The sequence below is a fragment of the Dipodomys spectabilis genome, unplaced genomic scaffold (assembly GCF_019054845.1).
Source record: "Dipodomys spectabilis isolate Male_0828 unplaced genomic scaffold, ASM1905484v1 ptg000162l, whole genome shotgun sequence".
Classification (NCBI taxonomy): Eukaryota; Metazoa; Chordata; class Mammalia; order Rodentia; family Heteromyidae; genus Dipodomys; species Dipodomys spectabilis.
Genome location: NW_024870839.1, coordinates 806,716 through 820,270, shown reverse-complemented (window position 1 = coordinate 820,270; position 13,555 = coordinate 806,716). Strand labels below are relative to the sequence as shown.

At 36.7% G+C, this 13,555-nt stretch overlaps 1 protein-coding gene across 2 annotated transcripts in view; it reads left to right on the top strand.

The window, feature by feature from the left end:
- Nucleotides 1-13,555, top strand: part of Prdm5 (PR/SET domain 5) — a 131,576-nt gene that overhangs the window by 65,516 nt on the left and 52,505 nt on the right. For both annotated transcript variants that reach the window (XM_042692983.1, XM_042692982.1), the window contains 2 exons: nt 3,743-3,827; nt 5,005-5,162. In XM_042692983.1, the coding sequence (XP_042548917.1) occupies nt 3,743-3,827; nt 5,005-5,162 (243 nt within the window). The remainder of the gene's footprint in view (nt 1-3,742; nt 3,828-5,004; nt 5,163-13,555) is intronic.

Here is a 13,555-nt window from a genome sequence, read left to right as displayed (position 1 = left end):
AAAAATAACTTGCCCAAGAATTGTTAGTAGAAAGTGATTCTATTAGAAGAAAATCAGTTTAATATTTTATAATAAGTATAAAAATTACTGTTACTGTTTTGACATGAATAGTCCATATGAAAAATATTAAGTTTAATCACATTAACAACTAGTTATACAAAATTCAAAATAAAATCTATGTACACAAAGAATTAAAATAGAATTTGGATTTTTTTATATTACCACAAGGTCTAAAGTATTTCTTAATGTCACACATTTTAAAAAAATATCTATGTACATGAAAATGCTTCTCTAGTGAGCTAATAACCAAGGAAAGGAAAGATGGTATTAACGAAAGTAAGATTTTACTTTCATTGCCATTTTATTTTTGTTTCATTTTGTTCAATTTTACCTCTTTATGTGTATAGATATATTGCAATTAAATTATTTTTATTATCATTAAGTAGTTGTACGAAGTAGTTGCCACAACTAAACAATTTATGAATAAATGCATCTTGATCAGTGTCACCCCTTTCAACATTTTCACCCATCCTTCCCAACCCGCTCCTCCCCACTTTTCTTAATTTTGTAGGATATACATATTGCAGTTTAATTTGACAGAACATAAAACTCATTTCATGTAGTAGTAAATCCAGCCATGTGTATGGTTTATCTTGTAGTTTATGAGGTAGTAAATCATTGTGTGGTGTGTGTGAGGTGGTCTCCTGCAGGCTCAGTGATTCTGACCTGTGAGAGAAATAATAGAATAAGCACTGGGCCAGCCTTTCTCGTGTCAGCAAGCCGCGAAACTTCCAATTTCTAAGTGGTGATTTTATTTGATTGAGTGAGATCATTAAATACCCCCTGAACGTACGTGTGTGTGTGTGTGTGTGTGTGTGTGTGTGTGTGAGTGTGTGTGTGTGTGTGTGTGTGTGTGTGTTTTGTCAGTTATGGGGCTTGAATTCAGGGCATAGCTCTTTTTGCTCAAGGCTAGCAGTCTATCACTTTGAGCCACAGATCCACTTCTGATTTTCTGGTAAGAGTCTCACGGACTTTCCTACCTGGGCTGGCTTTGAACGGTGATTCTCAGATCTCAGCCTCCTGAGTAGCTAGGATTAGAGGTGTGAGCCACCAGCACCTGGATATTTGTGTTGTTTTTGATAGAGGCTTTGCCCATGTCAGGCCCATTCAAGTATTAGTATAGTTATTGCCGTTCCTTTATAGGATGTCCTTATAGAATGCTAATCCCTGGGCCAACTATTCTTTTCCTGCTTCCCTATCTCCTTCCTCCCTTTTGGTGGTGTTTATTATGTGGGGTTTATTATGTTCTTATTTCTTTCTTCCATTTTTACTTATTTATTTTTATTGTTATTGTAGCTCTAATATATAGAGGGGTTACAGTTACATGAGCATAATCTTTTGAACCATGTCTCTCCTTCCCTCCCTCTCTCCCAGGTTTTTCCTCCTTTCCCTACCCACAAGACGTAAAGTTTATTTTCCACGTAGTATCTAATGAGTCCTACTGATGTATGTATTTGTTCACCCTTTGTTCTACGTTTTCTATGCCATTCCTTACCTTCCAAATACAAACTAAGAAACAAGACAAAGGAAAAGAAAACAAAAACAGCAACAACAGCAACTAAAACAAAAACACAAACACCTCAACAACCTACTGGGCTAAAGACTTAAAGAGAGACGTCTTAGAGGAAGGAAGAAGTAAAAATGGCCAACACATGAAGAAATGTTCAACATACCTGGGATATCAAATGCAAATCAAAACAACATTGAGACTCCATCTCACCCCAGTTAAAAATGCAGGCTGGGATGCAGCCAAAACTGTTAGTGAGAATGTAAGCTGGTTCAACCACTCTCGAAAGCAGTATGGATATTTCTCAAAAGACAAAACATAGAGCTTTTCTATGACCCAGCAGTCTCACTCCTGAGCATTTATCCAATGGACCACAAACCAGGCCACACTAAAGCCATCAGCTTTAGTTCATTACAACATTGTTTACTGTAGCCAAGATATGGAATCAAGCCAGATGTCCCTCAAAGGACGATTCGATAAAGCAAATGTAATATATATACATAATGGAATTCTACTTATTCATCAGAAAGAATGATATTGTAGCATTCATAAAGAATTGGAAAGACTTGGTAAAATCATATAAAATGAAGTAAGTCAGATCCAAAGAAACATAAGTTGCACAATTTCCCTCATTTGTTATAGCTATAATGTGCCTATAAATCTGTAAGTAACATACTGAATGATTAATATATAAACACTAGGAAATGATTAATTACATAGGTCTTTAGACATCCACACATTGATGCCAAAGAAGGATATTCGTAGGAGCAGATGACAAAGGCTCAAAAGCTCTGTGCATATAATCGAATAAAATAGAATTTTATAAAATTAACTCCCAAGAATAAGGATACAGGTTGACCCATTGTAACAATGAGATGTACAAAACACTATGTTGTAAAGAAAAGGAAGTTTACAAGTTGGGGCAGGGAGGGAGGAGTTGGGGAGGTGGGGAAGGAAGGGATGGTAGGGGAAAATCCAAGGAGGAGGTAAAAATGCTTGATAGGAAATGTACTCATTACCTTACTCATGTAACTTTAACTCGTCTGTACAGTATTTCTACAATAATAAAACATAAAAATTAACTCCAAGAAAAGGAAATGAGATAGTTTTTAGTTACTATCGTTGCTGTTTTTGTTTTCTTTTTTTAAGTGGGTTCATGACTTGAACTTAGGGCCTTGTGCTAACTCAGCTTGATTGCTCAGGGCTACTGCTCTATCACTTGAACAATGCCTCCCGCTTTTTGCTGGTTAATTGGAGGTAGAGTCTTGCACATGTTTTTGCTCAAGGCTGTCTTCAAACTTCAATCTTGTAGTTCTCAGCATCTTGAGTAGCAATGGTTATAAGTTTATGTGGTATATTACATTTGTTTATTTTTGTATGTCTGAGCTGTTCTTACATCCCTAGAATGAAATTACCTTGATCCTGGGGTATGCTCTTTTTAATGTATTGTTGCCTTCAGTTTGCAACTATTTTGAGAATTTTTGCATCTATGATCATCAAGGAGATTGGTCTGTAGTTTTCTTTTGGGTCTTTATCCAGTTTAGATAGCAGGGTAATATTAACTTCATGGAATGAATTTGATAGCGTGCCTTCTCTTTAAATTTTAAGAAAACTTTTGAGTAAGTAAGTATTGGTATAATTTTTCTTTAAAGGTCTGGTAGAATTTGGCAGGGAATACACATTGTTCTAGATGGTTTGCTGGTAGACTCTTGCTCAGTATAAGTCTGTTTAATTGTTCATTATAAGCTCAGTTTAGGCATGCCATATGAGTACAGAAATTCAGTCATTTCTTTGAAACTTAAAAAATGCTTGCCTATTATAAAAGGAATAATATACCCAAAGATTATATATTTCCAAGTCTAAATTTATACATAACAAGTGTTAATATATGCTAGTTATTTTTGTATAGTGTCTATAGTTAATTCAATGTAACTAAGCTATTTCTCATACTTGAATAGTATACATGTTAGGTTTTCTTTACTGACGTTTTTACTAGTAACATATCTCTACTGTATTTTCAATTTATGTGACAAGTGAACAAAGTAGGGCTGAGTGATATAAATAATTTGGGCACTGCAGTAGTAACTGTCCATATGTTTACGCTTTTACATGAGCTCCATGCCATTTATTAGGTTTTTAACAGTCAATTTAAAGGTTAACTAAATCTTTTTGCAGATTCATGAGATATTTGATTGTCAAGAATGTATGAAGAAATTTATTTCAGCTAATCAGCTAAAGCGTCATATGATCACCCACTCAGGTAAAGTATATCCTTTTTCAAACATTTTGAAATCACTCCAGTAGCATTGTTCTTTTCAGGAACTCAGAACATGTAATAAAAAGCATTGTTGTATGTTCTAGCTTGGTCATGTGGTTTTGAACAAGTGACTTAATTCTTGAGATCTGTTTATGCAAATCAAAAGTGGTTTGACCAAAAGATACCACAAATCTTCCACTCATTTTTTTGCTCTTTTTTTGAAGCTCAGATTCTTTATTCATAGTGCAGTCCTTGAAAAATTAATTATGAAGTTTAAGTTCATTTATTTATGTGCTGTGCTACCATAGTGTTTGACATTTAGTAGAGATTCAACAATTTATAGTCTTTTTTTCCCATCCCTAGATACTTTAATATCCTAAATATGGCACTAATCAGTTTAGCCTAAATTTTTAAATTTGCTTTCAGAAAATATTTTAATGCCATAATTTTATTTCATGCCAGTTTGAGTTAATAGGTCTATTTTACTTAAGCAGACATAAAAAGAAACAGCTTTGAAAATAATTTTTGCCTTATGGAGTTTCTTCTAGAATTGAGGGTTCTAGAAATTTGAGATCATTGAACTCAGAATGCTTTTGAATTAGCTCTTATATGGAGATATCCATAGATAAGTGTGTTAAGCAAATTAAAATTGGAGATCAAAAAATTGTTGGCTCTCAGATATGCTTTGAACATCAGTACAACATTCAAAAAATGGACTTGTCAACATCCTATGAATATTACATAAATATGGCTTTTACCTACTGTCTAAATGTCTAGCTCCTGCTGTGAATGGGAACTCTGGCTTCCAGGAGGCCTGTGGACCCTGCAGGAGGTGGCTGAGTTCTTCTCCCTCACTGTCAGGCCTCTCAGCACTCAGGCCTGTGACCCTCACTTCAACTCACCCCTATCACCACGTTGTTCATCTGGAAATAAAGAAACACTGCCTGAACTTTTCAAAACAGGCCTTCAAAAGAACTCACTCAGTGTCACTTGTGACCAGTCACATAGACACAAACTCAAACTCAGATGAAGTAGGTGGTAGGTTTTATTTCTTTCTGTGTATTTGTTTTTTTTTTGTTATATGACCATTTTTGAATTTAAGGTAAGAATATTTTCCTTTTAATCCTTCATCTTTGTGGAATGTGAGCTTGTCTGTCTCCATTCATTTTTTTTTTAACAGAGAAACGACCTTACAATTGTGAAATTTGTCATAAATCTTTCAAGAGGCTCGATCAAGTGGGTGCTCACAAAGTAATACACAGTGAAGACAAGCCTTACAAATGCAAGCTCTGCGGAAAGGGGTTTGCACACAGAAATGTTTACAAGAATCACAAGAAGGTAAAAGCTCAGGGATATTCTTTTCTTGTATTAATTCGATTATATGATTTTTAATTGCTCACCTCATAACAAAGTTTTTCTCTATCTGTGACATGCTATATATGTCATGGCATAGCTGGATGATATCTTGCTTGTACTTTATAACTACTTTGTGGATATTATTCTGTGCTTAAACTGTTCTCATAGCAAAATGTCACTTGATTTGACTTCAGACAGAGGTTTAATCCATGGTTGGTTGGCTAACTTCTTCCTTTCTTCCTGCTTGCCTACCTTCCCACCTTCCTTTCTCTCTTTCTCTCTTTCTCTTTCTCTCTCTCTCTTTCTTTCTTTCTTTCTTTCTTTCTCTCTTCCTTCCTTCCTTTCTCTCCCACCTTCTCTCTCTTTCTATCCTTCCTTCCCTCTTTCCCTTCCTTCCCTTCCCTCCCTCCCTCCCTCCCTCCCTCCCTCCCTCCCTCCCTCCCTTCCTTCCTTCCTTCCTTCCTTCCTTCCTTCCTTCCTTCCTTTCTCTTCTTTCTTTTCTTTCTTTCTGTACTGAGGAAATTGAACTTAGGGCATTGCAGTTGGCAAGCAAGTGCCCTACCATTTGAGCCATGTTCCTGGTCCTTTCCATTTTGTTTTTCTCAGATAGTGTCTTTTGCTTTTGCAAAAGATTGTGATCACAGTTGTCTTACCTCTACCTCTTTGTATAAAAGAAGGTGTGAACCATCATACCTGGCTTCCTTTTGAGATAGGGACTTGATAATTTTTTCCTTGGCTGGCCTCAAACCACAGTCCTTGTATCTTTCCCTCCTCAGTATCTTAGATGACAGGTGTACACCGCTGTGCCTGGCTTGATCCTATTGTTTGGGTTCTGAGATAAGAAGCAGATCATCAAGATCAGAGGTCATGGACTTGATTTGACTCAGGGACTTGTCCAGGCTAAGCAAGTGTACAAACACGGATCTGTTCCTTCAACCCACTCTGAATTTATTCTTCATCTGGATTGCTTCCATATTCATTTCCTTAGGCTGCTTGGTACTTGCTTATCACTTCTTGCTACAAACCATCCTACCAGGTAAAATACCTCAAATCCTAACTTTTATATTACTCTAATACACCAATTGAATTTCCAGTGTTCATGTAACATTATCCCACATGCATCTTCTACTGTCGTTCAGACTTCTAAACCATGACCTCAACTTCTCTTTCCATTTTATTCTATTTTCTGCATCAAGCACACTTAAAATGATTCAACATTTTCTTTTACTCTGCAGACGCACTCTTGCTTCAAGGTTTTAACTCTTGCTTACAGTTCTTATACTTTACCTTTGTAACAGTTCTTGTTTTAGTGTATATTAGCTTTTTTGAAAATCTATTTTGTGTCAAGATATAGTATTTGAACTGGGATCAGGAAGTGTGTCCAAGAATATTCAACATATTAGAAATACTTGTAAAAGTATTTGTGAAATAGCAGATACTTGCTTAACTGAGTTTGGTTGAAATTGATTTATATGCTGCTAAATTTCATAAACAGAGAAACTGATAAATTGCTAGATTCTCTACAGAAGTTGTTATTTTTGGATTTGTCATATTTCATGGACCTTGAAGTTACATCAATATTTATAGGGGACTTTCTGAAGATAATACTGTTATTTTTGAAATCATTATGATCTGCACTTTAGCTTTTGTCCAAGAAGAAAAAGAGAAGGTAGACTTAGCAAAGAATAAACACGATTTGATTGATAGTGTCTTCAATCATCTCTGCCTCATTTCTGGCTTACTGCCCTCATGTTTAACTCAAGCATTATATGTACATTACTGCAGCCTTGGAATTACAGAACTGTAAAAAATTATCTGGCGAGTTTCCTGTTCAGTCTCTGGAACCCTCTTGCTCCTTTCTTTGATGAAACTGATCTACCCACATTTATGAGATTTTCACAGTTTGGCTTATGTTATATGCCATATGGGAATTTGGCAAAGGAATTTTGCACCATTTTTCATACTTTTCAGCCATAAATCATATGAAAGTAATAATGATGTCTTGGGAAGGACAGAAACCGTGATGTCTGTTGTTTCCGAAGTGGAAAGCACATTCAATCCTCAGCCTAGAAAAATGTGTTTCCTACTGTGTTATGTTTGGTATGGTTATGTGAAAATTTATGAACTATTCGCCAAGAATCAGCCTTTTCTTTCATCATGATTCATTAGTGGCTACTTAAAAACCTGTAAAGTAAGGATATGCAAAGGAATCAGAAAAAGAAGAACATTAAGAATCAGTTTGATCACCCTATAACAAATCCTGTTATTTTAAGTAAATTAAGTGTTAACTGTTCCCTTGGTTTGGTTTGTTGAGTGTGTTGCCTCTTAAAGTTAACTTTTGGCATGTCATTATACTTTTTTGTCTTCTTTTGAGCCTATTCTCTCTTTTAAACATTGAGATATTTTACATGAAAGGATTGTTATCATCATTATTATGACAGTGAAATCTTAAACGATTTCTTTTTGTTACAACTTAGTCTCTCCTTTCATCTTCTTGTCAGGTATACAGGCTCAGTAGTTGAACATTAACTTTTTGCTATTTCATTCTTCCTGACATTCATTGGACCTAACAGAGACGTATCGTATGGTCTAGCTAAAATAAAAGTAATGTATCTGGATCCAGCTATGTTTTGATGATTTAAATCGCAATTGGACAGACATTGCAGAAGCAGAGGGCAGAACCTTGTCAGTGAATCATCACACACTGTTTTCTTCCTTATCATCCAATTTAACACAAAGCCCGTTTTGGAGGAGTTGTGTGTAGGGTACCCCCTCCTGCGGTGGACCAAAGAATCTTGCTTTGTGGAGCAAACACTATAATTGCTTGATCATAGAAATGAATATAGAAGAGTTTTCCTTGAGGAAGTCACAGATAAACTTCTTGGGGACAGGAGCTGTTTGAATAAAGAGCCTTCTTCCCTGGCCTAGAGATTTACGTGGAAATCGAATCACAGCTTGGAAAAATTGAGCTTTCTCAGTATGCTTCATTCACTCATATCCAGAAATAATTTGTGGATCTTGAAATCAATTTATTGAGTGATGAATAGTCATTAAAACTTAAAATAGAGCCAGGCACTGGTGGCTCACACCTTTAATCCTAGCTACTCAGGAAGCGGAGATGTGAGGATCACTGTTTGAAGCCGATCTGGGTAAAGTCCCTGAGATTTTTTTTAATACGTCTTTTATTGTAAAAAAAAAAAACTGTACAGAGAGATTACAGTTACATGAGTAAGGTAATGAGTACATTTCCTATCAAGTATTGTTACCTCCTCCTTTGTTTTCCCCTACCATCCCTTCCCTCCAACCTCCATAACTACACTCCCCCCCCCACCTAAATTATAAAATTCATTTTTCAACATAGTGTCTTGTACATCTCATTGTTACAGTGGGTCATCATGTAACCCTATTTAAGCATTTTGTTTTTTCCCTTCCCCTTCCCATATTAGAGAAGTGCATATACAAGATGTAGGGCACTGGCATCAAATACAGTGAAAACATTGGTTATACCATGGGGGAGGAACATACAAATAAACAAAAAAATCACATGGTACATTATAAATATGTTAGAAACAATAGCAAGAAAGAAAAAAACCACTTGTGTCCCTATCTTGGGTTCATTTTGCTTAACATCATCTTATCTGGTCATTATCTCCAATAAACTACTCGGAAAAAGCCAGAAGTTGCAATGTGGCACCAGTAGTAGAGTGTTAGCCTTGAGCAAAAAGAAGCCTAGGGATAGTGCCCAGACCCAGAGTTAAATCTCTGAGACTGGCAAAATAAAATTTTAAAGACCTCATGAAATAGTACAAGAATAAGTCATTTAATGACAGATGTATACATGTGCATATTAGATTTTGATAAAAAAGTTACTTCTTTGCTCATGGTTCCACAATGTGAAAGAAGTTCTAGTTTTTTTTTTTCTGTGGCATTCCATTAGATTTTAAAGAAAATTAGGGGTCTTTCTCTAAGATCTCAACTTAGCTTCTAAAACCAGAATATGTTATATAAATTTCATATGGTCAAGAAAATCTTAAACACAGCTTAAGAAGAGGTCAAGCTGGAGACTTAGAGAAGTCAATTGTTACACTACAGCTGCCCACCCCTTTCTTTTGCAGCTCTCTTGGTTATGCATGCTCAGAGCAGAGTCTTTACTCATTCATTCAAGGTATGATGTGCAAAATTACCCATTTTGGTGCCCTGGATACACTTCCACAGTGGTTTGATGCTCAACTTCTTAGAGTCATGCAAGATTTGAACTTGACAGAGTAACTGATAATAGAGGACCTTATCTGATGCTCATTTTTGAATGGCAATTTTATTTACCTGTTTATATTATTCTTTTCCCTAATTGGGTGATGGTGATTGTAATGTATGGGTCTTTTCTTTTCTTTTTTTTTTGTCGGTCGTGGGGCTTGAACTCTGGGCTTGGGCACTGTTCCTGCGTTCTTCAGCTCAAGGCGAGCACTCTACTGCTTGAGCCACAGCGCCACTTCCAGTTTTCTAGTGGTTTATTAGAGATAAGACTCTCATGGACTTTCCTGCCCAGGCTGGCTTTGAACTGCAATACTCAGATCTTAGCCTCCTGAGTAGCTAAGATTACAGGCATGAGCAACTGACGCCCAGCACACATGGGTCATTTAAAAAATTGTTTCATGTTTCTTTTTTTTTTTTAATTGAAGGAAATCAAATAAATGAAAGAAGACTAGAAAAAAACCTTAGGACAGGGAAAGCCATATATGCTGGTGGCTTGTCACAGTAGGGCTATGAATTTCCTCTAGCAAAGGGGGGGATTTAATATGAGGAGGACAGGGAGCTTTACCAGTACCAGCGTGTCTTCTAAATGCACCATGATGTCATCAGTCTTTAATTGTGAATGACCCTGATGAAAATAGTATTTGGTACATGGGGCTAGAATCACACGAATGTAGTAATTATCATATATTATGCTAAAGGTCTTTGGAAACATTTTTGAGACATTTTAGTGGTGCTATAAATAGTGTAACACAATGTCTTAGGTTTTTTCCTACATCTGTAACAGTAATCAGGCTTGCTGCAGGAAAGGAATTGTATATGGATGCATATTTTATGGACTCATGCATGTATTAATCCAGTTGCTACTTTGGCAGACATTGGTGTCATCACTGACTTGGCATTTGGGCAGGGGATGTTCTATAGCTCAAGGATCACTTAATTCATAAATCACTGGGAAGTTTGGCACTCTTTAGAGATGAAAGATTTAAGGATAAAGTACCTTTAGAAAAGCTGAATCTCATCTTGTACTTACAAAATACATTCTAGCCCCAGAAATTCTCTATATGCATGCACTCATACACGCATTTTACTACTGCCTTTTTTAAATGGGATGTCTTCTGAGGGTCTTTGTATGGATTAAACACATGGATTTTCTGCTGGAGTTTATTTCTGGTTTTGCCATACTAATCCAAATAGTGTTGTTGGTAGCTCTTTGTGACAAAATGTATTTATTCACCTGGCTGGGTACTGCTAACCTACTACTTAAAATATGCTATTGGCTTTTGGCCAATAGCATATTTACACGTTTTTCTGTAGATTTGGGGGGGGGAGGAAATGAGGAAGAATGATTTAGCTAGACTATAGTATTTTGGGAAAATAGAAGAAATTATGTGATCCAGTGTGAATTTTTAACACATTTCAGTACTGTCTAGTTATTGTAGAAATCCAAATATCAAAGAAAGATGGGGGCGGAGACTGATGAAAGCCGTGACACTGATCGAGATTCATTGTATTCATACATTGCTTTGTTGAATGGCAACTTCTGTGTACAACTAAAGATAAAAATAAAAAAGAACGAAGATATGAGGAAAGCAATGATCAAATACTGCTTTCTGTAGAATATCTTCCCAGATTCTCTTTGCCATTACTGAATGTATACAGTACAAGTTGTCTTCTAGACATATTTTGCTCTTCATACTCATACTGATATTCTTAATGAAATAAAATAAATAACACCCATTATAATTAACCATATTATATATTTATGATTATTTAGGAGTTTCCTCAAAATATTTCTCCCAACACTTGTCAGACACAACTATTTATGTGAAATAGGCTATTCAGTGAGTTTGCACATTGTCATTTAGGTCTAGAGTGCCGTCCTGACACTCACAAAATCTTTGTTCCCCGTTACATCATGTGAGGTTGCTACGTCTTACACTTTAGCTATTATCGGATGGGCTGGCACTCTCCCACTTGAACCACAGCTCTTCTTCTTCTTCTTCTTCTTCTTCTTCTTCTTCTTCCTCTTCCTCTTCCTCTTCCTCTTCCTCTTCCTCCTCTTCCTCCTCTTCCTCCTCTTCCTCTTCCTTCTCCTCCTCCTCCTCCTCCTCCTCCTCCTCCTCCTCCCCCCCCCCCCTCCTCCTCCTCCTCCTCCTCCTTCTTTCTTCTTCTTGAAATAAAAGAGTCTCATGGACTTTCCCACCTGGGCTGGCTTGGAACCATGATTCTCAGATCTCAGCCTCCTGAGTAGCTAGGATTATAGGTGTGAGGCACCAGCATCTGACAGATACTTTTAAATTTATTTTATCTATGAGTTAAATCTTAATATCATATGAAATCGAAAATACTTTATATTTCTAAGTTTAGCCTCTATAATCTAGCCTTGAAATATTCCCTGCCTACCAGACATTTTTATGTATTTTTTAAAAATTATCTTTTTTTTATTGTGAAAATACCGTACAGAGGGGTTACAATTACATGGGCAAGATAACGAGTACATTTCTTATCAAGCATTGTTGCCTCCTGATCTTTAAGGAGCTATATAAAGGGGTTTCAGTTCAACATATTGGTTTACAATACAGTGTCACCCCTTCCATTTTTTTTCTCAACCTTCTCAACCTCACCTGTCCCCTCCAGTAGCCTGGTTTAGACATATTTTAATAGGCATCGGAACATTTCCAAAATTGAACCCTATGTCTTTCGTTCAGATTTGTTTCCCACTAAGCTCTTTCGTATACCCATTAATGGCCTATCCATCCTTGCACTGCTTAGGTTACAAATCTTGAGCTCATGCATCCTTCCTCTTTGTGTGGCTCACGTTTCATATTTACATCCCACTACAAAATCTACTGTCTTTCATAAAATACCAGTGTCTGGTGTTAGCCTTAAATCACATTTTCCTTGGTTAACTATTGCAGCTTCTCCTTTTCTGTTTTCCTTGTATCTATATGTGTACTTAACAGAGTTGCCACAGTGTCCCATTAAATGTCAGTCTAGACATACCTCTCATATGGCCAAAACTTAAAGAGATTTTATATTTCTCTTAGAAAAAATGAAAGACAAAGTTATATAGTTCCCAACTTGGCTCTTCATGATTGTTTCACTCCCACCCTTTTCCCATTTCTCTTTTTACATCTGTTCTCTTCTCTGCCTTTTTCTTGAGTCCAGTTAAATGGCTTCCCTGGTGGTACCTTCATTGGTCACCCACCCTAGCTGGGTCCTGGTAGCTCATGCCTGTAAAGGTACTCAGGAAGCTGCGATCTGAGGATTACAGTTGGAAGCCAGCCCAGGCAGGAAAGTCCCTGAGACTCTTATCTCCAATTAATTACCCCCAAAAAAGTCTTGAGCAAAAAAATCTCAGGGACAGGACGCAGGCCCTGAGTTCAAGCACCAGGAGAGGAGTGTGCATGCATGTGCAGGTGTGTGTGTGTGTGTGTGTGTGTGTGTGTGCGCGCACACACACACACACACACAATACCTGCTTCTGTTTCCTTTAGCCATTAATTAGGTCTCCCTTCCCTCAGTTGTCACCCTTTCCCCTAGAATTCTCTTGATTTCTATTTAAAATTACTACCCCACTCTGTATATATACAATGGACATTTGTCCACTGAGGGGCTTCTGGGTTGATTCTGTATTTTGGCTATGGTAAACAATTCTGCAGTGAACATGGTTGTACTGTTAGCTTTAGTGTGGTCCTGTTTGTGATCTATTGGCTAAGGGCCTAGGAGTAGAAACTGGGTCATAGGGAAGCTTTATGTTTAGTTTATTGAGGAACCTTTGAGGAACCTTCATATTGTTTTCCAGAGTGGTTGAACAAGTTTACAATTTTACAAACAGTGTAGTAGAGTTCCCTTTTGGCCACATGTCAGTCGGCATTTATTATTGTTACTTTTCTTGATTTTGGCCATCCTAGCTGGGGTAAGGTGAGACCTAATGTTGTCTTGATTTTCATTTCCTTTATAGCCAGAAATGTTGAGCATTTCTTCACGTGTCTATTGGCCATTTTTACTTCTACGAAGTAGTTTCTCTTTACATTATTAGCCTCTACTTATTAATTGAGTTCTTGTTTCTTTAAAGGCTTATTTTTTGATGATTTAATTTTTTGAGCTCTAAGTATATT